Consider the following 26,110-nt stretch of genomic DNA (forward strand, 5'->3'; position numbering starts at 1 on the left):
AGGCCCAGTATCGCTGGCTACTGCCCCTCCTTCCACCTCTTCCCAAACCCACCAAGCGGCGCCAGGAAAGGTCCTGCCGCCCTCTTCTCCCCTCCCCCAAACCAGGAGCTGGGGAGGCCCAGGGAGGTTAAGAGCTTCCGTTCCTTCCCCGCCCAGAAGTGAAGAGGTGGGAAGTGGAATTGCGAGTTCGTCCTGTCTCGGCCTCCCTCTCCCTCCACGCTTACCCGGAGCTCCGTTTCCACCCCAGCCCGAGACTTACTCGTCAGCCCGGCAACCACCGCAGCTGGGTCCCCGCGTACCACCACAGCCCCTATTCCAGGGCCGCCCCCCCCACCCCCAGCAGCCAGCTGCCGTGGGTTCCGGGGCAGTAGGAAGAATTACTTCCGCTGGGTCACACCGCTTTCTACGACGCGCGGGAGATATGTACCTGGTGAAGCGAGGACGCAGAGTGTTTCGCTACTTCCGTCTGTAGGAAGTGCGTACGCCCTACTCTCTTCTCCTATAGTAGGCCAGCCTATGAACGTCACCGGCAAATTTCGACCAATCCGAGTCTAGCTCTTCTGGATTCCCAGAATGCAGCGCCGACCCTGATCCTATATCTATAGGGACGCATCCTTAGAGAGGCTCTAGGGAGTCCGAGACAGCACTGCATTCTGGGATTCGTAGTTTCTTTGGTGGATACTGTCGCGTTGCGACCAAGGCAGCCATGCATCCTGGGACTTGTAGTTTCTCGTACTGCGTGTTAAGATTTTGATGGTTTTAGAGATTGTCCTTGCCTCTCATGTAGGGGTACGCTTGGAGGTGGGCGACTGCAGAGCAAAGATTGAAAAGTGGGAGGGCGGTTTATTTGCTAACGAGATCGTGCTCTTTATGAAGCAGCATCTGCCCCTTGTGAAAAATAGCTGTGCGTGCTGAAGAGCCAGCACAGCAATAACTAGCTCAATCGGCTGGCCTCATTTCCTCTCTTCCCGGTAGAATTCAATGTTAACTGAAAACTAACCACGCCCCCACTCCGCCCCCGAGGGTCCTGCCTCTGCCTCTGGGTTTGCTCAGCTATCTTGGATTCTGAGCTCACGCACAGAAAATCCAAGAAGTTTTGGGAACTTCTTTCTCACTCCACGCCCCACTTCACACCCCCTGCTTTTCCTGTGGTAAGATATACAGGCACCTTTCCAGGAAGGCTGAAACAGCTAAATAAAGTTCTGCATCTACTGTTTTCCAGGAGTGTCGCCTGAAGAGAATGTATGTAGGGCCAAGACAACATTGCAAGTTGCTCAACAAGGCACTCTGTGTGCTCAAAAAATAGATAATAGGCTATCTGGAGTTTATCGAACTAATTGAGAATTTGCCTGAAAGGCTTTTTTCTTTTTTAAATTTTGTTGATTTGGTAGATAGAATGCATTGGTTTCTTTTTAGAATTAATTGGAATAATCAAGGAGATTGTCCTGTATGAACTTTTCAAAGACATTGTAGAAATCAGAACAAGTATTTTTTGGCTGTAATGGTAGCTCGAAGTAGAGTTTGGTGGGGAGGACAGGCGTGGGGATGCAGATGAAGAGGCTGTAGGCCCATTTTCTTTTTCTCCTTTTCTTCTTTTATTGAGAGGGAGTCTTGCTCTGTCATTCAGGCTGGAGTGCAGTGGTGCAATCTTGGCTCACTGCAGCCTCCACCTCCCAGGCTCAAGCAATTCTCGTACCTCAGCCTTCTGAGTGGCTGGGATTACAGGTGCGCACCACCATGCCTGGCTACTTTTTTAGCGTGTTTTTCGTAGAGAGCCGGGTTTCACCATGTTGGCCAGGCTGGTCTCAAAGTCATGACTGCAAGTGATCTGCGCACCTTCACCTCCCAAAGTGCTGGGATTACAGGCATGAGCCACTCTGCCCGGCCTAAAAACATCCTTAGAATCATTCTAAAATCCCATTAAAGTAATTTATATTTAACAAATGTCTCTAAATTACCGTAACTGGAAAATCTCGCTAACATAAATTAACAATTCTATGTAAATCTATAGTATAGAGTTTTCTTTTTTTTTTTTTGAGATGGAGTTTCGCTCTTGTTACCCAGGCTGGAGTGCAATGGGGCTCACTGCAACCTCCGCCTCCTGGGTTCAGGCAATTCTCCTGCCTCAGCCTCCTGAGTATAGAGTTTTCAGAATATAATCTCATTTTATCAATTTAGAAATTTTGAGAAATGGATCAAATGTTTTTATTTTCATCTATTTGCAATATCTGTAGGGGAAACAGCTTTACAGAAGATAAAGAAATTCTAGTTCTCTCAATATATTTAAGAAAAACATTTTTATATGAAAAATTTAAATATATCAGCAAAATAACAGAGTGAATATTTATTGTGAATGAATTACCATAAACAGAAGAGTTTTTAAAATGTAAGCAGGCCAGGTGTGGTGGCTCAGTTTTATCCCAACACTTTGGGAGGCCCAGATGGGAGGATCCCTTGATTCCAGGAGATCAAAACCAGCCTGATCAACAAAAGGAGACCCTGTCTCCACTAAAAATACAAAAATTAGCCGGGCATGGTGGCACGGCCTGTAGTTCCAGGTACTTGGGAGGCCTAAGTGGGAGGATTACTTGAGCCTGGGAGGTCAAGGCTGCAGTGAGCTATGATCATACCACTGCACTTCAGCCTGGGCGACAGAGCAAGACCCTGTCTCAAAAACAAAATAAAAGGTGGGCACTGTGGCTCACCCTTGTAATTCCAGCACTTTGGGAGGCTGAAGTGGGCAGATAGCTTGAGCTTCAGGTGTTTGAGACCAACCTGGGATATATGGTGAAACTCCATCTCTACTATTTAAAATATATATATATATTAAAATTAAAATAAACAAATATAGGTAGAAGCTAACTTTTTATAAAATAAAGTTATTCATGTAGAAGTGTTATTATCTCCTTCTGGATACTCCCTTCAATAGTAGACAGTATTTGGAGTTGCCAACATGATCATATTGTTCTATTTTATTTATTTTTATTTGTTTTGAGACAGGGTCTAGCTCTGTCACCCAGTGCAGTGATGCAATGAGGGCTCACTGCAGCCTCAACCTCTTGGGCTCAAGTGATCCTTCTGCCTCAGCTTCCCAAGTAGCTGGGACTACAGGCAGGCACCACCATGCCCAGCTAATTTTTAATTTTTTTTGTAAAGATAGGGTCTCATTTTGTTGCCAGGCTGGTCTCAAACTCCTGGAATCAAGGGATCCTCCCACCTGGGCCTCCACATATTACTGGAATTGCAGGCGTGAGCTCCCACCCCTGGCCACACATTATTTTAGACTATGAATTTGTTCCTCTCCGGTGCAATATGCCAAATCTAAAACAGTTATAGTTCTGTAATGGTAAACAAAAGTATGTCGCTATTACTAAGATGCTCATCCTTTAAGACTAAGCTGAATGTGAAGCCAGTCTGGAGACATTCTGAGGCAAAATTAATCATATTCTTTGTACTTTTGTGGCATGTTTGTTCTTTTTTTGAGATGCCGGGTCACTTTGTGGTCTAGGCTGGACTGCAGTGGTTTGGTCTTGGCTCACTGAAGCCTCGACTTTGAGCTCAAGCAATCCTACCGTCGTCTCAGCCTCCTGGGTATCTGGGACTACAGGCACACACTACCATGTGCCGCTTAGTTTTATTTTAGGTTTTTGGGTTTTGTTTTGTTTTGTTTTTGTAGAGACGGGGTCTCCCTGTATTGCTCAGGCTGGTCTCAAACTCCTGAGATCAGCGATCCTCCTGCCTAAGCCTCCCAAAGCTGTGGGATTACAGGTGCAAGCCACCAAGCCCGGCTACATTTTGTATATTTCGGTGTCTCAATTATATTACAATATATTGTAGCCCATTTTCAGGTGTTTCCTCCACTATTTAAGCACCGTGCGTTCCCAATTTTATCTAGTATCTTTGTATCCTCTGCTCCTAGCTCAGTCCTGGCAATAGGCACTCAGCGCCTCTTTAACAAGTAATGAATCAGTGTGTATATGGATGTGAATGATTTCCGAAGACAAATCTGATAAGACGTATCAATATTACGTGAACAAATTCCATTTATTTTCCTTCAACCCGATGATTGAATTAAGTTATCATTCATTTTTATTCAAATAGCATATTCTTCCTTCTGTGCCAACAGGCTAGAATCATTTTTAGGGCTTAAAAAGTGTCGTCCACAAGAAAAAACGATTTAATCCTGGATTCTAGGCTTTGTCATTCTCACACAGCCCTCTGCCCTTCTCCTCTGCCCTTCCACACTGTTATAAATAAGATAGAACTATAGAACGAGGAGCCGCTCAGCCAACGATAGAGCGGCGTGCTCACAGCTCACCCGGCAGGTTACGCCGACCGCCCGCCGGGAAGGCAGCAGGCAGGAGACAAATTCTGCGCACGCGCCGACGGCGGCCCGCCAGGCGTCCCGGGGCTGGGCCTGCGCCGCTTTTGCAGCAGTAGGGTGGAAAGCCCGGTCTCTTCCGCGTGGTCTACTGAAGCTGCGGCGTCCACAGCCCCTCATCAGTGGCGAGATGCTCTTTCTGGCGTTAGGCCGCCCGTGGGCGGTCGAACTGCGGCTCGGCGGGAGGAGGACGGCATTGTGGGCGGCCGCCGCGTTCCGAGGGCCCAGGGCCTTTGTCTCTCGGGCGGCCTTCTGCAGCAGGCTCTCGCGGCCGGTCGCCGGCGGGAGCACGGGAGTTTGGGGAGCCGCGCGACTTCTCCAGCGTCCGGGCCGAGAGCAGGTCGGACGTCAGAGGGCTGATGTCCCGAGTGAGGCGGGGAGGGCGGGCGTCGCGTCAGGCCTGGGGAGCCCCGGCGGCTCTCCTCGACCTTTCCCTTTGTCCTTGACGAGCGCGTGGGAGCCCCCTCTGCGGGGCTTGCAGAAGTAGCAGTCCGAGGGCCCCGGGATGCTCAGCATCCGCGATCTAGGAGAACGGCTGGAAAGTGCTTACTTTTATGGTGGTTCCAAATCCAGCGGTTTTGTGGTGACAGCTATATGTAGTTCCTTTTCTACCCTTGAGCAGAAGCTTAGAAGTGTAACTTTGCAAAGAAATTGGATGCAGCACCTTGAAATAGAACGGAGAGCCAGGTTAAACCTGACTTTGAACTTGTTCTACTTTTTTTAGGTAGCTATACTTTTAAGACTTACTTTGGTCTCTGGGAAAAGGGGTGATGCAGATGTTAATTCTTTTATTTTGATCTGAATAAATTGTCTCCCAATTCTACCCTGTAAAATATCAGGATTGGCAAACCTGCTTAAAACCTGGAAGAAATGCTTAAAATGGAAATTTGAATCTAATTAAATTTCAGCATTGAGGAATTAGGCATGGCTTTTACATTTTGAAGTGTATACACTGTGAAACTCATTTTCAGATGTTTGGGGAACCCTTCTGTTCCCTTGAAATTTGATGTAGGATTTCAAGTAAATTTTATTTCTTTTATTTTTAATTTTTTTGGAGGTGAAGTCTCGCTCTGTCGCCCAGGCTGGAGTGCATTGGCGCGGTCTTGGCTCACTGCAACCTCTGCCTTCCCGGTTCAAGCGATTCTCCTGCCTCAACCTTCCCAGTAGTTGTGATAACAGGCGCGCTCCATCACACCTGGCTAATTTTTTTGTATTTTTAGCAGAGACCGGTTTCACCGTGTTGGCCAGGCTGGTCTCAAATTCCTGACCTCAAATTATCCACCCTCCTCGGCTGGGATTATCCACCTTCCAAAGTGCTGGGATTACAGATGTGAGCCGCTACCCTGGGCCAAATTTTATTTATTGTCAAGAAATAAAAGAGGACCAGGGAATACACGGTATTTACAAGGTATTTAGAGAAATAGTTGATCTCTTTTTTAAATACTAACATATAAATATTTTTAGAAGTCTTTAAGAAAAGACTTGGACTTTAAATATAATCTGAGTTTGCAGAGTTTTATTTTAGTAGAATTTTGTTTTTTTTCAGATGGCGTCTTGCTGTGTTGCCCAGGCTGGCCTTAAACTCCTGGGCTCAAGTGATCCACTTCAGTCTCCCCAGTAGCTGGGGCTGCAGATGTGTTCCATTATGCCAGCTAAATGTATGTATGTATGTATGTATTTATTTTAAAGATGGGGTTTCACCATAATGGCCAGGCTGGTTTTGAACTCCTGACCTCAGGTGATCCACCCACCTCGGCCTCCCAAAGTGCTAGGATTACAGGTGTGAGCCACCAATGTATTTATTTTTTGAAAAGGTGTTGCATTTAAATAGAGTGGAATGATGTCCTCATTAACAGTGGAGTAGAAGAAACTTCCACTATTTTTACTTGTTCAGCGTCACTCTAGACCTAGAAACCTGAGAGCTGGGATGCAAACCTAACAGACTCCAACTCTGCGGTTTTCTACTTGTGACTAGAATTAAGGCAAACCATTCTGTCAGCCAATTGATTTCTTTAGCTCTAGATTATTTGGGAGAATTCCTTATGTCACCTCACATGACAAGTTCTCTTCATTACAATTTTATTTTTTTGGGACAGCGTCTCACTTTGTTGCCCAGGTTGGAGTGCAGTGGTGTGATCTCAGCCCACTGCAACCTCTGCCTCCTGAGTTCAAGTGATTCTCCTGCCTTGACCTCTCGAGTAGCTGGGATTATAGGCATTCTGTTGGCTGGACTGTTCTTGAACTCCTGACCTCAAGTAATCCACCCTCCTCGGCCTCCCAAGGTGCTAGGATTACAGGCATGAGCCACCCCGCCCGCTCTGTTCATTACAATTTTTTGGGTTTTTTTTGAGACCGAGTTTCACTCTTATTACCCAGGCTGGAGTGCAATGGCACAATCTCGGCTCACCGCAACCTCCGCCTCCCGGGTTCAGGCAATTCTCCTGCCTCAGCCTCCCGAGTAGCTGGGATTACAGGCACGTACCACCGTGCCCAGCTAATTTTTTGTATTTTTAGTAGAGACGGGGTTTCACCATGTTGACCAGGATGGTCTTGATCTCTTTACCTCGTGATCCACCTGCCTCAGCCTCCCAAAGTGCTGGGATTATAGGCGTGAGCCACCGCGCCCAGCCCTGTTCATTACAATTTTAAAAATAAACTTTAGGCCGGGCACAGTGGCTCACGCCTGTAATCCCAGCACTTTAGGAGGCCAAGGTGGCAGATTACTTGAGGTCAGGGGTTCAAGACCAGCCTGGCCAACATGGTGAAACCCTGTCACTACTGAAAATACAGAAAGTAGTGGGGCATGATGGTGGGTGCCTATAATCCCAACTACTTGGGGCGGGGTGCTGAGGCAAGAGAATCTCTTGAACTCTGGAGGCGGAGGGAGGTTGCAGTGAGCCGAGATCATGCCATTGCACTCTAGCCAGGGCAACGGAGCAAGACACTGTCTCAAAAAGAAAAAACTTTAAAAAATTTAAGGTTGATTGACCATAATGGTCTCTGTTTCAATAGATCCCTGTTCGTTGGGAAGGATATGTTCGGTGCTCACATATGCCATCTGACAAATCAGAAGATGGAAGGCTTATTTATACTGGCATTATGGCCCGAGCAGTGTTTGGTGAGTAATTGGAAGTGAGGATATTTGCTCTTTTTTTCTCTTTTTAATTGTAAAAATATTCTTACCATATGTTACTTGTTATGGCATCCCTTAATTACAAGACATAAGGAAAATTAGGTTTTCTTTTTTTGTTGTTGAGGTGTGTTGTTAAGATGCAGAGACATTTGCATTTTTAGATTTTATTTTTGAGACAGAGTCTCACTCTGTTGTCCAAACTGGAGTGCAGTGGCACGATCTTGGTTCACTACAACCTCTGACTCCCACCTTCAAGCGATTCTCCCGCCTAAGCCTCCTGAGTAGCTGGGATTACAGGCATGCGCCGCCACACTTGACCAATTTTTGTATTTTTAGTAGAGACAGGGTTTCACCATGTTGGCCAGGCTGGTCTTGAACTCCTGACCTCAAGTAATTTGCCAGCTTGGCCTCCTAAAGTCCTGGGATTACAGGCGTGAGCCACCATGCTTGGCCATTTTTAGGTTTTAAAAAGATGTTAGAAGGCTATATTATTTGTGATGTTATGACTAGGCACTCAGACATTCTTTGGTCATCTCTCACAGGATGTTTAAAAAATAAAAACAAAAAGTGTCTATGTAATGTTTGAATATGCAGCCTTAGCCCCCAGGTAGCTGGGACTACAGGTGCATGCCACTGCGCACAGCTAATTTTTGTATTTTTTGTAGAGATAGGTTTTTACCATGTTGCCCAGGCTGATCTCAAACTCCAGACCTCAAGTGATCCGCCCACCTCAGCCTCCCAAAGTACTGGGAGTACAGATGTGAGCCAGCATGACCAGACCATTGCCAGTGATTGTTAATTGAGCAACAAATAATTACCGATGTCATCATAGTATTCACTGTGAATTTTGTCAGGAACTTTGTGTCAGGGATGTTCCTCAAAGATAATACAGACTCCTAAGGTCTGGTAGAAAAGATGAATACATCATAATAATCATAATAAGTAATTTATAATATTAGAATAGATTTGAGTTCAGAAGGCAGATACGTTATTTTCAGGTTAGGGAGAGGATGAGATAGGATAGAGAGGATCAGGATAGAATTTTAGCTGGGTCTTTTAAGATAAGTAGGATATGAATATGAAGATGTACAAGAAGGGCACCCCAAGCTTGGAAGTCGTGTGAGCAAAGACATGAAGATGGAAAGTCCCAGAATACGTTTAGAAATAGCAGTTATTCACATCAGGCAAAATATAGTGTATATGTATATTAGTTTCCTCTGGTTTCTGTAAAAAATTGCTACAAGTTTGGTGAATTAAAACCAACTGATACCTTAATTTTATACTTCCAGTCTCCAGAATTGGGAGAAAATAGAAATTTTCTCCCAGTTCTGGAAAGTATAAAATTAAGCTATCAATGAGGCCTCCTGATGCCCTAGAGCCTTCAGATCTTTTGAAGCCTCCAGGGAAACATTCTTCCTTATGTCTTCCAGCTTCTGGTGGCTCCTGGCAACCCTCGTCATTCCTTGACTTGTAGCATGTAACTCCAGTCTCTTCCTCAGTCTTCACGTGGACTTCCCTGTGTCTGCTTGTCCTTTTCTGCATACACACCCTCACTGAATTTAGGGCCCATCCTAATCCAGCGTGATCTCATCTCAATCCTTAGGTAAATCTACAGAGAACTTGTTTCCAAATAGTCACATTGGACTTGAAGTCTGGGGAGACACTAATAACCCACTACAGTGTGACAAAAGTAAGGAGGGAAAAGGTATTTTTGGATGGGCTGAGAGTACTTTTTGTTTGTTTGGTTTGTTTTGTTTTGTTTTGTTTTTTGAGACAGAGTTTCGCTCTTGTTACCCAGGCTGGAGTGCAATGGCGTGATCTCGGCTCACCGCAACCTCCGCCTCCTGGGTTCAGGCAATTCTCCTGCCTCAGCCTCCTGAGTAGCTGGGATTACAGGCATGCGCCACCATGCTCAGCTAATTTTTTGTATTTTTAGTAGAGACTGGGTTTCACCATGTTGACCAGGATGGTCTCGATCTCTTGACCTCGTGTTCCACCCGCCTTGGCCACCCAAAGTGCTGGGATTACAGGCGTGAGCCACTGTGCCCGGCACTTTTTTTTTTTTTGAGACAGAGTCTTGCTCTGTCGCCCAGGCTGGAGTGCACTGGTGTTATCTTGGTTCACTGCAACCTCTGCCTCCCAGGTTCAAGTGATTTTCCTGCCTCAGCCTCCCGAGTAGCTGGGACTGCAGGTGTGTGTCACCACCCCTGTGTTTTTGTATATTTAGTAGAGATGGGATTTCACTGTGTTAGCTAGGATGGTCTTGATCTCCCGACCTTGAGATCTGCCCACATTGGCCCTTTTTTTTTTTTTTTTTAAATTTTATTTTATTGAGACGGAGTTTCGCTCTTGTTGCTCAGGCTGGAGTGCAGTGGTGTGATCTCGGCTCACAGCAACCTCTGCCTCCTGGGTTCAAGTGATTCTCCTGCCTTAGCCTCCCGAGTAGCTGGGATTACAAGCATATGCCACCATGCACGGCTAATTTTGTATTTTTAGTAGAGATGGGATTTCTCCATGTTGGTCAGGCTGGTCTCGATCTCCCAACCTCAGGTGATCTGCCCGCCTCAGCTTCCCAAAGTGCTGAGACTACAGACATGACCCACCATGCCCGGCCTGTCTGAGCATAGGTGGCAACTGGAACTCTATTGTTTCTCATGCAGTTAGCAATGTCATCGCAACTACCTGTGGGAAGAGGGAAATTTAAAATATCGTTAAATTTCTGACACGAGATAATTAGGCCTTCAGCCAATAGCAATGTATAAGAGTGTGTTTACTTTGTTATAGCTTCACCAATAGTTTGGTGTCAGACTTTTGTGCTTTTGCCAATTTAGGGGGAAACCAGTATCTTACTGTGGTTTTAATAGCATGTTTGTTATCAATAAGGTTTAGCATCATTTTCTATCCATTTAAGGGCCATGTACATTTGTGTCTTTAAAATATGGTTGTTCTCATATTCCAGAAGCCTTTTATGTATTAGTGATATTAACCCTTTGTGATATAAGTTGAAAATATTGTTAGCCGGGCACGGTGGCTCACTCCTGTAATCCTGCTTTTTGGGAGGCCAAGGTGGGCAGATCACGAGGTCAGAAGTTCAAGAGCAGCCGGCCAACATGGTGAAACCCTGTCTCTACTAAAAATACAAAAAAATTAGCCAGGCATGGTGGCGTGTGCCTGTAATCCTAGCTACTCAGGAGGCTGAGGCAGGAGAATCGCTTGAACCCAGGAAGCGAAGGTTGCAGTAAGCCGAGATTGCACCATTTCACTCCAGCCTGGGTGACACAGTGAGACTCTGTCTCAAAAAAGAAAAAAAAAAGTATTGTTTCGGTTTTTTCACTTGTCTCTTTGTTTATGGGTTTATGTCCATGTACTTTTTTTATGTAGTCAAACTATCAATCTTTCCCCTTGATTGCTTCTGTATTTTTGAGTCATAATTAGAAAAGTTTTCCCATTCTCAGATTATAAGGGACTTCATGGATGTTTTCTTCTTATGTCTGTATGATTGTATTTTTTACAATTAAATCTCTGAACTATTTGGAATTTTCCTGGTATATTGTATGAGGGATGGATTGAAATTTGTCTTCCCTGTAGCTATCCAGTTGTCCCAACACATATTATTAAAAAGCCCATCTGTTGCTCACTGATTTTCGGTTATATCTTTACCCTATACTAAATTTCTGTATGCAGTTGTGTTTATTTCTGATTTTCCATTTTGTTCTATTGATCTACTTACGCCCCATTAATACACTGTTTTAATTATAGGGTTTTCTATTATGGGTTTTTTTGTCTTTTTTTTTTTGAGACAGAGTTTCCCTCTGTTGCCCAGGCTGAGGTGCAATGGCACGATTTCAGCTTACTGCAGCCTCCACCTCCCTGGTTCAAGTGATTCTCATGCCTTGGTCTCCCAAGTAACTGGATTACAGGTGTGTGCCACCATGCCCAGCTGATTTTTGTATATTTTAGTAAAGACGGGGTTTGATCGTCTCAGGCAGGCTGGTCTCGAACTCCTGACCTCAGATGATCTACCCACTTCGGCCTTCCAAAGTACTGGGATTACAGGCATGAGTTACCACACCCTGCCTCTATTATGTTTTAATATTTGGAACGTTGTTTTATTTATTCATTTATTTTTTGCTGCTTTTGTTTTTCCAAATGAACTTTATAATCAATTTGTTTAGGATCTCAACTTTTTTGTTTTCCAACAGATGGTAATTTTTATAGGATCATGTTAAAATTATAAATTAAAGCTAAGATAAATTTACATTTTAAGTCTTTTTTTAATTGTGGTAAGATAAACATAACAAAATTTTTCATTTTAATCGTTTGAAGTATATCAAAGGCATTACAAAATTTTTTTTAATTTTTAATTTTTAAAGACAGGGTCACACTCTCATCTAGGCTGGAATGCAGTGGTGTGATCATAGCTCACTGCAGCCTTAAACTCCTGGGCTCGAGTGATCCTCTCACCTCAGCCTCCCAAATAGCTAGGACTACAGACATGTGCCACCACACTTGGCTGATTTTTTTTTTTTAAGCCAGTCAAATTTAGCAGTGTGGGGGTTGTATACCAACTTTAGTGACACCAATGTTCTGATAACTCATTACCATTAGACCAGCCTTGGCTAATTTTTTAAAAAAATTTTTGTAAAGACAGGTCCTCCTATGGTGCCTAGGCTGGTCTCAAACTGGTCTCAAGCAGTCCTCCTGCCTAGGGCTTCCAGAATGTGAGATTACAGGCCTGAGCGACTGTATTCTGCTAGAAGTCATTCATTTTTTATCTTTCTAAGGTAATAGGTGAAAATGGTATCTCAGTGTTTTATTTTTATTTATTTATTTATTTTTTTAATGTATTTATTGAGACAGAGTTTCACTTTTGTTGCCCAGGCTGGAGTGCAGTGGCGTGATCTCAGCTCACTGCAGCTTCCACCTCCCAAGTTCAAGCAGTTCTCCTGCCTTAGCACCCCCAGTAGCTGGGATTACAGGCTCACGCCACCAAGCCCGGCTAATTTTTGTGTTTTTAGTAGAGACGTAGTTTTGCCATGTTGGTCAGGTTGCTTATTTCATTGTTTTAATTTGAATGTCTTTCCTTACTAAAGAAGTTGAATACCTTTCCCATGTGTTTCTCTTTATTTTTTTTTTTTGAGATGGAGTCTCACTTTGTCGCCTAGGTTGGAGTGCAGTGTGCAATCTTGGCTCACTGCAACCTCCACCTCCTGGGTTCAAGGATTATCCTTCTTTTCAGCTTCCTGAATAGCTGGGATTACAGGCATGTGCTACCATGCCTAGCTTTTTTTTTTTTTTTTTTTGGTATTTTTAGTAGAGATGGGGTTTCACCATGTTGACTAGGCTTGTCTCTAACTCCTAACCTCAAATGACCTGCCTGCCTCAGCCTCCCAAAGTGCTGGGATTACAGGCATGAGCCAACGCTCTTGACTGTCCCATGTGTTTTTTAACCAGTGGTGTTATTTCTTTGGTGATTTGCTGTTTTAATCCTGGGCACTTAGCCTAATAGAATTTCCCATGTTTTAATATTTATGTTAGGTATACTGGAGTGCTTATTAATAGAGAGTTCTGTTTGATAATCTGCTATCTGAATCAACTTTTATAGTAGAGTATTAGTAAGGATCTTTAAGTAATATTAACTACTTTATTGTGGAACTGAGGTGGAGGCCACTTAAATGCTAAAGCAGATTTCCTGCCTGGAGAGGCAGTGCGTTCTAATGGCCAGTGGCATGGACGTTGAAGTCAAAATATGTAAAGTCCTTAAAACAGAGCTTGGAATGTAATAAGCACTGTATTTATGGTTTGATTTTATCATCTTGATCTGATACAGTAAGAAGAAAGATAGAAGAATTAGTGGGATAGATTGATTCTTTTTTTTTTTCTTTTTCTTTTTTTTTTTTTCTTCATTTGACATGCAGGTCAAAGGTTGATTCTTTCATAAATTTAAAAGTATTGATCCTCTCTTTTTTTTTCCCATTTAGGTGTGAGATGCTTCTCTTATTCTACGAGTCTGCTTAGCCTTATATGTCTGCCATACTTCGTTATACACAATAATGATTTATTTGAAAGTCTGCCTCTATCTGTTCGAATCGTATTTTGTGGCATCCTAGGAGTCTTTACGGTGATCTCCCCAGTGGTGCTTCACTTTGTTACAAAAAGCTATGTTATTCGATTGTACCATGATGCTGCAACAGACACTTATAAAGCCATTACCTACAATGCTATGCTTGCAGAAACGACTACAGTGTTTCACCAGAATGACGTGACGATTCCGGACAGTACACATATATTTACCTCATTTCATGCTAAATCAAAAGCACTGTTAATTAATCCAATGCACTTTCCAGAGCCTGATGACTTTGTCCATCTAATGGGTTATGACCAAGAATTCCCTGAAGAAGCCAGTGAAGAGAAACAGCGTAAAGATGAGAAATGAGCCTATTTTTTAATGTTGGTGCTTAAATGTGACTTATGTTTTAATGTATAGTAATAAAATTGCCTTTTGCATTCTGTTAGTGGCTGATTGTTAAAAATAATATGAAACTATCATCAAAGCTTTTAAATTTCAGAGAATAATGTTTGTTTATAATAAAACCAGCTCTGTTTGAAAACCAAAACGTAGTATCTTACCATTTGTGCTTTAGAAAAAGGTGTGTGAGGCTGGGCACGGTGGCTCACTCCTGTTATCCCAGCACTTTTGGAGCCTGTGGTGGGCAGATCATGAGGTCAAGAGATTGAGACCATCCTGGTCAACATGGTGAAACCCCATCTCTACTAAAAATATAAAAATTAACTGGGCGTGGTGGTGTGGATCTGTAGTGCCAGCTACTCGGGAGACTGAGGCAGGAGAATTACTTGAACCCGGGAGGCAGAGGTTGCAGTGAGCCGAGATTGCACCACTGCACTCCAGCCTGGCGACAGAGTAAAACTCTCTCAAAAAAAAAAAAAAAAGACGGGTGTGAATAAATATGTTCATGCTGGTGTAAAAGTTCTGTGTAACTGTGGGTGACTCTAAATTGGGCATCTGATGTCAGCAGCAAATGGGAGAGTTACTTTATTTTCTGTGTATGGATTTTACGACGTGTATGAATATTTTCCTACATTAAAAAAACATTCTCTCTTTTGAGGAAGACAGTCATAGGTGGTGTGAAGCTGTGGTCCACCTGCTCCTGCTCTTGACTCACTGCTGTTTGCTCCTGCCTATGGACCAAGTCGCTCAGGAAGCCTTGCAGTACCCATGGCTTTTTTTTATATTTATTTGAGATGGAGTTTCGCTCTTGTTGCCCAGGCTTGAGTACAATGGTGCGATCTCAGCTCACCGCAACTTCTGCCTCCCTCGTTCAAGCGATTCTCATGCCTCAATCTCCTGAGTAGCTGGGATTACAGGCATGCGCCACCACGCCTGGCTAATTTTGTATTTTTAGTAGAGACGGGGTTTCTTCATGTTGGTCAGAGTGGTCTCAAACTCCCGACCTCAGGGGATCCGCCCACCTCCACCTCCCAAAGTGCTGGGATTACAGGCGTGAGCCATTGCCAGGTTTACAGCCATGGCTTTTAAAGATACCGGGAAGCCGGGCGCGGTGGCTCAAGCCTGTAATCCCAGCACTTTGGGAGGCCGAGGCAGGTGGATCACAAGGTCAAGAGATCGAGACCATCCTGGTCAACATGGTGAAACCCAGTCTCTACTAAAAATACAAAAAATTAGTTGGGCATAGTGGCGCGTGCCTGTAATCCCAGCTACTCAGGAGGCTGAGGCAGGAGAATTGCCTGAACCCAGGGGGCGGAGCTTGCGGTGAGCCGAGATCGCGCCATTGCACTCCAGCCTGGGTGACAAGAGCGAAACTCCGTCTCAAAAATAAAAATAAAAATAAAAATAAGATACCGGGAAAACACCCGTGGAGCTGGAGGTGGCAATTCACTGAATTCAGATCACTCTAAAATGAGTCGCAACGTAAAATCCCCGTAGAAGGTGTGTGCTGACTTGATCAGAGGAACAAAAGAAAAGAATCTGAAAGAACCAGTTTGAATGCCTACCAAGACTTTGAGAATCATTGCAAGAAAAACTTGGGAAGGTTCTAAGACATGGGATTGTTTCCAGATGAGAATCCACAAGCGACTCATTGACTTGCACAGCCCTGAGATTGTTAAGCAGATTACTTCCATCAGTATTGAGCCAAGAGTTGAGATGAAAGTCACCATTGCAGATGCTTAAGTCAACTATTTTCATAAATTGATTACTGGTTGTTAAAGAAATTTTTAAAAACCCTAGATTTCAAGAAATTCACAAATTATGGGAGCAGTTTTAAGTCTCCTTTGGTTCGTAACACAGGTTTTTGCCTAACCCCCTGGCATGATTGCCCATAAGAACATTCATGTACAGTTGAATTGGTGGTTAGCTCTAAGGGAAATAAGTAGTGTTGTCTTTAGTGGTCTTAATTTGTTTCTCCAGCTGTGCACTCCTCCCTTGGTGGCACCCTATGGGTGTAGGAAAACCACTGATACTAAATAGGTGAAAATACATTGTGTAAAATTGCTATCTCTATGCTAGCCTTATCAAGAATATCCATTGTAAGATTTTTAACTCTGTTGTAAAGTCTTGCCAAGGAATTTCAGCCAGGAACAAGAAGCCTCAAACCACACTGTTTAGATCAGTAGTTATTTACTAAGTGCCCAGTACTGTGCTAGTTACTAAGATCACAGTTAAGAGCAAAACACCCAGCCTGTCTTTATGGAGCTATTTAACATTGTCTATGGCCATCATGATAGTAAATTTAAACTTTAGAGCGTACATGTGTATGAGGGATGTTGATGGAGAAGCAGCCGGGGCATCTGTTCAAAGAGAAAAAGATCACTCAAGTCCCAGGCTGCTAAAACTTACTCATAGGAGGTAAGACAGAAAAGCCGTCTTTCTGAAACCTAGAGCCTGCCCTCTGCTTGGATTGTCCAGCTCACTAGATTCAGAATCCCCATCCCCATTCCTCTGTACCATCTTCTGCTCAGGTTGGGCCTCTGCCTGCTTGCTCCTCTGTCCTTTGTCCTCTAGATATATCCTAGCAATGAATGAGAGATATCTTTCTGTTTTTTTTTTCATAGCAACCTACTAGATAAGGCAAGCTTGTCCAACCTGCAGCCCAAAACAGCTTTGAATGTGGCCCAACACAAATTTGTAAACTTACGTTTTATTTTTGAGATTTTTTTTAAGCTTAACAGCTATCATTAGTGTATTTTTTTTTTTTTCTTGAGATGGAGTTTCACTCTTGTTGCCCAGGCTGGACCATAATGGTGTGATCTTGGCTCACCGCAACCTCTGCCTCCCAGGTTCAAGAGATTCTCCTGCCTCAGCCTCCTGAGTAGCTGGGATTACAAGCATGTACCACCATACCCGGCTAATTTTTTGTATTTGTAGTAGAGACAGGGTTTCTCCATGTTGGTCAGACTGGTCTCAAACTTCCGACCGCAGGTGATCTGCCTGCCTCGGCCTCCCAATGTGCTGGGATTACAGGCATGAGCCACTGTGCCCGGCCATCATTAGTGTATTTTATGTGTGGCCCAAGACAATTCTTCCAATGTGGCCCAGGGAAGCCAAAAGACTGGACACCCCTGAGATAAGAGATATCTTTCTATAAAAAGTTATTCCATGATCAAATGTTCACGATTGGCTATATTAGAAAGTAGAAGGAAAATATGAAAACAGACTAATATGGAAGCTAAAGTAAAAAAAAAAAAAAAAAGAAAAAGTAGAAGGAAGAAAGAGGCTGATTGTGGTGGCTCTCTCCTGTAATCCCAGCTACTTGGGAGGCTGAGGTGGGAGAATTGCTTGAACCTCGGAGATCAAGGCTGCAAGGAGCTGGGATTGCACCACTGCACTCCATCCAGGGTGACAGAGCAAGACTCCTATCTCAAAAACAAGGAAAAATCATTCCTAGTTCCTCCAAGAAAAAATAGCATTTTTTACATTTTAAAGTTCTCTTCCAAGGTGTTGGAAACGGGTTTATAACACCAGGAAGAATTCACTCTGAGAAATGGATTGCTCAGCAAGGCCAGTTTACTTTCTGCAGAAAAGGTGCAACTCACCAGCAGTCTTGCTATGAGAGCACACCTGAACAAAGGAGACAGGGACATTTATAACTTCCATAACCTGAAGCAATTGCTCTACTGCTGTGTCCAGTTTCCATTGGCTGGAAAGGGACCTCACATTCTATGCTTGACCCAATTAGCCTAAAACTTGAAAATTTCCTAAATAGATAAGAGGGAAAGAAGGAAGAAGACAAGGAAAAAGAGAAAGCTAGTCAGGAGAAGGTCGGAAGGGTTTCCAAATAAGGAATGGCATGCACCAGGGTTTGGAGCTTGCTCAGTTCTGTTCAGACATGCTGGAGCAAGTCAAGGTAGCTGATTTAAGACATAGCTGATTTAGAGAATATACATGGGTATATGTTTATGCTAATAGCAGATAATGGCCATTGAGCAAGAGATTGTAACTCCTCATAATGTAGTCTAAGAGAGAAACTTTGAAGAACTTTCTCATCTCTCACACAGGATTACCTCTCTTTTTTTTTTTTTCTTTTTTTTTTTTAAATTTTTATTTTTTTAAAGACGGGGTTTCACCATGTTGGTCAGGCTGGTCTTGAACTCCCGACCTCAGGTGATCTGCCCGCCTTGGCCTCCAAAGTGCTTGGATTACAGGCGTGAGACACTGCGCCTGGCCTTACCTCTCTTTCTAACTTGTTTTGAGTACAATGTATTTCTTTCTTTACATGTTCTATATCCATGTGATCATTTTCTCACTGTGTAGCTGAGTGAAAAACTTGTTTTTATTGGTTGATATCAGAATAATTCTTCAGAAGACAACTTGGTAGTCTAGGGGAAAAAATACGCTTACACTAAGTGGGAAAGGTGACATCTCAAGGGCTTGATCTGGAATGAGAGACTAGGAAGGAGAAAAGATCGGCATGCATAGGATAATAGGGTGATTCATCCCTGAAATAATCAGCAGAACCAACTCAGGCCAAAGTTAAAAAGAGAAACATACGCACCTCCCTCATGCCACTTTACTACCCTACCCCAGGCAGAGTAATCCCAGGAAGACAGGGAAGGTAATGCATCTCTCACTGTCTCGGGAAGGTGAATCACTTTTTTGCATCTCAAAAGTCACCTATTTGCATCTGAAAAGGTAGGGTGATCCTAGCTGACATCTGGGTTATATCAGGTAATAACCCCGTTAACAATAAAATATTGCAATCCTTTTCCCTAATGTAGATCTCACTGTACTGAAAGGCTTTTGGAAGAAAAAGTAACAAGATGGCCATTAGAAATGAATGACAGTCTTAGTGTGGATGTATTTGTAAAAATTTTATTCTGATTCTTTTAGAACACCTTGTACTTTTGTTGTTGCTTTTATTTTATTGAGAATTTCAAACACACAAGTAGAAGATTACAGTGATCCTGCATGACTCTATCATCTAGATTCAACAATGACCAATTTGTAGTCAATATTGTTTCATCTAGACCCTAATCATTTGCTGTCTACTTTTTTGGGAAAGCAAATTCCAGTCATAACAATATTTCTTTCTTAAATATTTATTTTGATAACTCTACAAAATGAGGACTTCTTTAAAAATGTAGCCACAATTCCATTATCGGATCTACAAAACCAAAACAACCCCACAACCCTAATGTCATCAAATATCAGTCTGTTTAAATTTCCAATTGCTCCATAATTTTCCCACATTTGGTTTGATTTAAGATTCAAATAATCAGACCAGAATAAGGAGTTGGTTAAAAAAATTATATATATATATATCTCCAAATAAGTTTCATATCTTACATACACCAATTGTTTAAATATCTTTTAAGACTTCTAAAAGACATTTAGAAGACATTCAGACATGTCTTTTAAAAGATAGCCAGGCATGGTGGCTCATGCCTGTAATTCCAGCACTTTGGGAAGCTGAAGCAGGTGGATCACCTGAGGTCAGGAGTTTGAGACCAGCCTGGCAAACATGATGAAACCCCGTCTCTACTAAAAATACAAAAAACTAGCCAGGCGTGGTGACACACGCCTGTAATCCCCGCTACTCAGGTTGCTGAGTCAGGAGAATCGCTTGAACCCAGAAGGCAGAGGCTGCAGTGAGCAGAGATAGCACCACTGCACTCCAGCTTGGGCAATAGGAACAAATCCCTAAACTGTATTTTAACTCTTGTCTTGGACAAAAAAAAAAGACATTTAGACGTTGAGTCCACACTTCCCAGACTCAAACAATATTCCCACCTCTGCCTGCAGGGTAGCCAGGGACTATAAGTATATTTCACCATGCTGGTGACAGAGTCTCGCACTGTCACCCCAGCTGGAGTGCAGTGGCATGACCTTGGCTTACTGCAGCCTCCACCTTGGAGTAGCTGGGATTACAGGCGTCTGCCACCACGCCCAGCTTGTTTTTTGTATTTTTAGTAGAGATGGGATTTCACTATGTTGGCCAGGCTGGTCTCGAACTCCTGGGCTCAAGCGATTCACCTGCCTCAGCCTTCTAAAGTGTTGGGATTACAGGTGTGAGCTATTGCATCTGGCCAGGCCTCTCCATTTTCATTTTGTTTCCCTTGCAAATTTTCTGTTGAGGAAATAATTGTCATTTAGATCTTCTCATGCCTAGATTTTCTTTTTTTTTTTGAAATGGAGTCTCGCTCTGTCACCAGGCTGGACTGCAGTGGCAAGATCTCGGCTAGCTACAACCTCTACCTCTGGGATTAAAGCAATTCATGCGCCTCAGCCTCCTGAGTAGCTGGGACTACAGGCACGTGCCACGATGCCCAGATAATTTTTGTATTTTCAGTAGAGACATGGTTTCACCGTGTTGGCCAGGATGGTCTTGATCTCTTGACCTTGTGATCTGCCCACCTTGGCCTCCCAAAGAGCTGGGACTATAGGTGTGAGCCACTGCACTCAGCCTAGATTTTCTACTTCGTCTATCCCTGAACTGTATTTTAACCTGTTTCTCTGTCTTCTATATTTCCTATAAATTGGTAAGTAGATCTTAGAGCTTCATCAGAGTGAGGTTTGGTTATTTTGAACAAGACTACTTTTATAGATGATCATATTTGTTATTGTTAAATGCACGCTCTGAATGAAGAGATCCCCAAACATGCTTTGTGTGAGCAAAGCATGGCTGTTTATTCACTTGGGTGTGGGTGGGCTGAGTCCAAAAGATAGTCAGGGCGGGGCAGTGGGATAGGAGTTGGTTTTATAGGTTTGGGGTAGGCAGTGGAAAGTTACAGAAATTACAGTTTAGGGTGGTTTTCCCAAGCTGGGAGGGAGTCCTAGGGCCTGGAGTCACGAGGTTGACCAAGGTCAGTTACAAAGTCCAATTGCCTTATCAACTAAGGAGGGAAATAAGGGACAATAGAAGAATGTTTCAAGTCAATTAGGTACCACAGGGGTTCATTATTCTTCCCCTTTTCATGATCTTCCAGTTACTTCAGATTTTCTAATTCTGGGAGGCCATCCAGAGGTGTACATGCAGGTCATGGGGGTAACCATGGCTCGACTTAGGGTATGGCTTATGGTGCAGCCAGTTCAGAGAACCTTGCAGTTATCTTGCTGCATAACAAATTACCCCTAAAAGTTACAGGCTTAAAGTCACAATAAACTTTTCTAACACTGCACAGTGTCTGTAGGTCTGGAAATAAGATGTGGCCTAGCTGAGAAGCTCTCTAAGGAGGTAGCAGTCAAGTCAGCTGGAGTTACTGTCATCTGAAGGCTGGACTGGGGTATGAGGAACCCCTGCTTCCAATATGGCTCACTTACATGACTGACAGTGTGATGCTAGCTCTTCAGCAGGAGGCCTCTGTTTCTCACCACATGGATCTCTCTTTAGCACTGCTTGCTTCTCCCAGAGTAAATGATCCAAGAGAGTAAGCTCATATAATGTGTTGTGTGACCTACATGAAATTTGCACACAGTCACTGCACAATACTTTATTGGTTGCACAGTCAGCCTTATTCGATGTTAGAGGGGTTTCACAAGGACATGCATACCAGGAGGTAAGGCTCATTGGGAGCCATTTTGAGGCTGGTCACCATAGTGTTCTCGCATTAAGAGGCATATAATGTCGTTTCGTCTCTTTATGATGTTAGCAGTCATTGATGCTCAATGCCACCAGTCATTAGATGTTGAAAAATGATTACATTCTATCATTCCATTTTCACTTATTAGCTAAAATACTTCTAAAAATTGAGCTAAAAGTACAAGAAGGCAAGAGGAATTTGCCCCTCTCTACTATTTGGTAACTCAGTCATTCAGTTTGTATGGAAAAGTCAGGATAAATGCTTGATTCTGTCCTTTATTTGCCAATTTTAAAAACAGATTTGGTTTCCTAACATCATTTGTTGATAAGGAGACTGAAAAAATATGTTATGAGGCTGGACACAGTGTCTCACTCCTGTAATCCCAGCATTTTGAGAAGCTGAGGGAAGGATTAAGGCCAGAAGTTCACGGCCAGCCCTGGCAACATAGGGAAACCGTGTCTCTAAGAAAAACTAAAAAAAGTAGCATATGCCTGGAGTCCCAGCTACTTGGGAGGCTAAGGAGGGAGGATCTCTTGAGCCCAGGAGTTTAAGGTTGCAGTGAGCTGTGAACATGCCACTGCACTCTAGCCTGGCTGAAAGAGAAAGATGCTGTCTCACAAAATTATAAATAAATAAAATGTTATGAGCTTATGGATTTAAATATACTTAAATTATTTCAACTTGTTGCAGTTACTATCTTATTAATGTTCACATAGTCATATAGATAGGCTAGATAATGGCACAAAATGTTCACCTCCTAATCACTGGAAGCCGTGAATGTTACCTTACATAGGAAAAGGGATTTTGCAGATGTGATGAAACTGAGGATTTTAATTTGGATTGTACCGGATTACCAGCTGGGTCCATTGCCATCACTGGGGTCTTTGATAAGAAGGAGGCATGAGATCAGAGCAGAAGGTGATGAGATGATAAAAGCAGAGATTGAAGTGATGCATTTTGAAGATGGAGAAATACAAGGATTGTAGCTCTAAAAGCTGAAAAAGGCAAGGGAACAGTTTCTCCCCTAGAGTCTCCGGAAGGAACCAGCTCTGTTGACACCTTGACTTCAGTATGTGAAACTGATTTCAGACTTTAGACTTCCAGAAGTGTGAGAGAATAAATTTATGTTGCTTTAAGCCACTAAATCTTTTGGCAATTTGTTACAGCCATTACAGAAAACTAGAGACACCTATCTTTGGAACAGTCTTCAAATTGGTTATCTAATATAACAAAATGTTTTAGGCTCATTTTGTATGGTTTCTACCCCAGACTCCAAGGATTTCTGGTTGCTTATAGTGAGAAATGATATTTTGAGACCTCTAGGAGTATTCATGAGTTTCTACCTATTTTTCCATCTTTTTTTAATTTGAGGTGGAGTTTCGCTTTTGTTGCCCAGGTTGGAACGCAATGGTGTGATCTTGGCTCACTGCAACCTCCACCTCCTGGGTTCAACTGATTCTCCTGCCTCAGCCTCCCAAGCAGCTGGGATTTCAGGCATGCAACACCATGCCTGGCTAATTTTTGTATTTTTTAGTGGAGATGGGGTTTCTCCATGTTGGTCTGACTGGTCTCGAACTCCTGACCTCAGGTGATCCGCCCACCTCGGCCTCCAAAAGTGCTGGGATTACAGGCGTGAGCCACTGTGCCCAACCATCCATTTAAAAAATATATTTTATATATATGTGTGTGTGTGTGTGTGTGTATATATATATATATATATATATATATATATTAAATTGCTATCTTGGCCAGGCGTGGTAGCTCATGCCTGTAATCCAAGCACTTTGGAGGCCAAGGTGGGAGGATCACCTGAGGTCTGGAGTTCAGGACTAGCCTGACCAATATGGTGAAATCCCGTCTTTATTTAAAATAAATAAATAAATAACCATCTTAGCAAGTTTTAAGTGTAGAGTTCAGTGGTGTTAATTATATTTACATTGTTGTGCAACAGGTTTCTAGAACTCTTTCATCTTGCCAACCTGAGACTCTATGCTCATTGAACAACTCCCTGTATCCCCCTCCTCCCTTGGACTTTTGCCTTTTTGAAAATGGCCAGGCCAAGAGCCATGGCTCAAACCTGTGGTCCCAGCTGAGCCCAGGAATTTGAGGCTGCAGTGCGTTATGATTACACCTGTGAATAGCCATTGCACTCCAGCCTGGGCAGCAAAGCGAGACCTTGTCTCTAGAAAAATGGAAAGAAACACAATCCTGTTGTAAAATCTTTTTATCAACATATCATTATTTTCTTTCTTTCTTTCTTTCTTTCTTTTTTTTTTGAGACTGAGTTTCACTCTTGTAGCCCAGGCTGGAGTGCAATGGTGCGATCTTGGTTCACCACAACCTCTGCCTCCCGAGTTCAAGCAATTCTCCTGTCTCCGCCTCCCAAGTAGCTGGGATTACAGGCATGTGCCACCACACCCAGCTAATTTTGTATTTTTAGTAGAGATGGGGTTTCTCCATGTTGGTCAGGCTGGTCTTGAACTCCCAACCTCAGATGATCCTCCCACCTCGGCCTCCCAAAGTGCTGGGATTACAGGTGTGAGCCACCGCGCCTGGCCAATTATTTTCTTCTTAAGTGTGCAGATTTTTAGGCCAAAACTCTATGCCATTTTTGGCTACTAATCCTAAACTATATCCTATAAAGGATTTCAAGTAGCAAAGTGTCTAAAGTAATAGCTGTCTTTCTAAAATGGAGAGTTTTGAAATGAAATACATGCCACAACAAAATGACGACATTTGATTGTTAGGACTCAAAATATTCTCTTGAGCTCTAGCTTGTGGTAGGTGAATGCGTTATTAATACTGGTGGAGTCCCTGCCCACAGCACAGAATCACAGCTGGTGTCCCCTGTTTGGGGTCTTATCTGGCCCTGTTCTGTCCTGTAACTAAACCTGCTGCTGAACAGAAATAGTTTCCATGAGACTGTTCACTTCAGATCTATAGGTACAGCTCTCTGGCCATGATAATTTGATTTGTTGTTGGTGGTGTTTTTTGAGATGGAGTTTCACTCTGTTGCCCAGGCTGGAGTGCAGTGGCATGATCTCGGTGCACTGCAATCTCTGCCTCCTGGAGTCAAGTGATTCTCTTGCCTCAGCCTCCCAAGTAACTGGGACTACAGGCACTTGCCACTACACCTAATTTTTGTATTTTTAGTAGAGACAGGGTTTCACTATGTTGGCCAGGCTGGTTTCCAACTCCTGACCTCAGATGATCCGCCCACCTCGGCTTTCCAAAGTGCTGGGATTAAAGACGTGAGCCATTGCACCCGGCCTGTTTGTTTTTGAGATCGAGTGTCACTCTGTCACCCAGGCTGGAGTGCAGTGACTCGATCTTTCCTCATTGCAACCTCTGCCTCCTGGGTTCAAGCGATTCTCCTGCCTCAGCCTCCTGAGTAGCTGGGACTATAGGCATGTGCCACCATGCCTGGCTGATTTTTGTATTTTTAGTAGAGACGGAGTTTCACCACATTGGCCAGGCTGGTCTTAAACTCCTGACTTCAAGTGATCCACCTGCCTTGGTCTCCCAAAATGCTGGAATTACAGGTACAAGCCACTGTGCCTGGCTGAGAATTTGTTTTATAAGGCAGGAGTCCCCATTCCCTGGGGACCGTGGACCAGTACCTGTTAGGAATCTGACTGTGGTGTGTTAGGAACCAAGCTGCACAGCAGATGGTGAGCAGCAGGTGAGCAAGCATTACCACCTGAGCTCCGGTTCCTGTCAGATCAGCGGCAGCATTAGATTCCCATGGGAGCAGGAACCTTATTATGAAGTCTGCATGTGAGGGATCTAGGTTGCATGCTCCTTATGAGAATCTAATGCCTGATGATCTAAGGTGGAACAGTTTCACCCCGAAACCATTCCTCCCCATCTCCTCAGTCTGTGGAAAAATTGTCTTCCATGAAACTGGTTCCTGAGACCAAAAATGTTGGACACTGCTGGTATACAGAGCTGTGGGAGAGAAGAACAATGCAGAGGGAAAAGGAGTGCCTGTCTGTTGAGACTTTCAGGGGGACCTAGGGACTGGTTTTGTCACTGTTGACTGAGAAGTGTCTTGTTTATTATTATTTTTTAATTTAAAACATTTTTTTAAAAATGGAGTCTTGCTCTGTCACCCAGGCTGGAGTGCAGTGGCGCCATCTCGGCTCAGTGCAACCTCCACCTCTCAGGTTCATGTGGTTTTCTTGCCTCAGCCTCCCGAGTAGCTGGGAATACAGGCGTACGCCACCACACCTGGCTAATTTTTGTATTTTCAGTAGAGATGGAATTTCACCAGGTCAGCCAGGATGGTCTTGAACTCCTGACCTCAAGTGACCCATCTGCCTCAGCCTCCCAAAATGCGGAGATTACAGGTGTGTGCCACCGTGTCTGGCCAAAGTGTCTTGTTTTCTTTTTAAAGCTTTGATCACTCTCATTTACATTAAATGTTGGAAAAGAGTACATTCTGAATAATTTTCCTCTCTTACCTTGCAGGAAGTGCTCAAATGTTAAGCACACACACACACACAAAAAGAGGAAACAGTTGGGTAGGAACTCAGAAA

The 26,110-nt window shown here is 43.4% G+C and overlaps 2 protein-coding genes across 3 annotated transcripts in view; one reads left to right on the forward strand and one right to left on the reverse strand.

The window, feature by feature from the left end:
• The window catches only part of ELOC (elongin C), a 34,216-nt gene extending 33,721 nt beyond the window's left edge, over positions 1-495 (reverse strand). Inside the window, exon 1 of one of the 2 annotated variants that reach the window (XM_012450907.3) lies at positions 428-495. The gene's annotated coding sequence lies outside the window, so the exon portion shown is untranslated. Of the gene's footprint in view, positions 1-259; positions 350-427 lie in introns of those variants that run through there. The other variant, XM_012450906.3, reaches the window with a different exon arrangement.
• Positions 496-4,434: 3,939 nt separating this feature from the next.
• Positions 4,435-14,131, forward strand: TMEM70 (transmembrane protein 70). The gene is made up of 3 exons (XM_012450904.3): positions 4,435-4,721; positions 7,394-7,499; positions 13,496-14,131. Exons 1-3 carry the CDS (start codon positions 4,512-4,514, stop codon positions 13,948-13,950), a joined length of 771 nt encoding a protein of 256 aa, XP_012306327.2. The 5' UTR covers positions 4,435-4,511; the 3' UTR covers positions 13,951-14,131.
• The last annotated feature ends 11,979 nt before the right edge of the window (positions 14,132-26,110 follow it).

This window comes from Aotus nancymaae, unplaced genomic scaffold, assembly GCF_030222135.1.
Source record: "Aotus nancymaae isolate 86718 unplaced genomic scaffold, 86718_ANA_hifiasm-v0.15.2.pri h1tg000036l, whole genome shotgun sequence".
NCBI lineage: Eukaryota > Metazoa > Chordata > Mammalia > Primates > Aotidae > Aotus > Aotus nancymaae.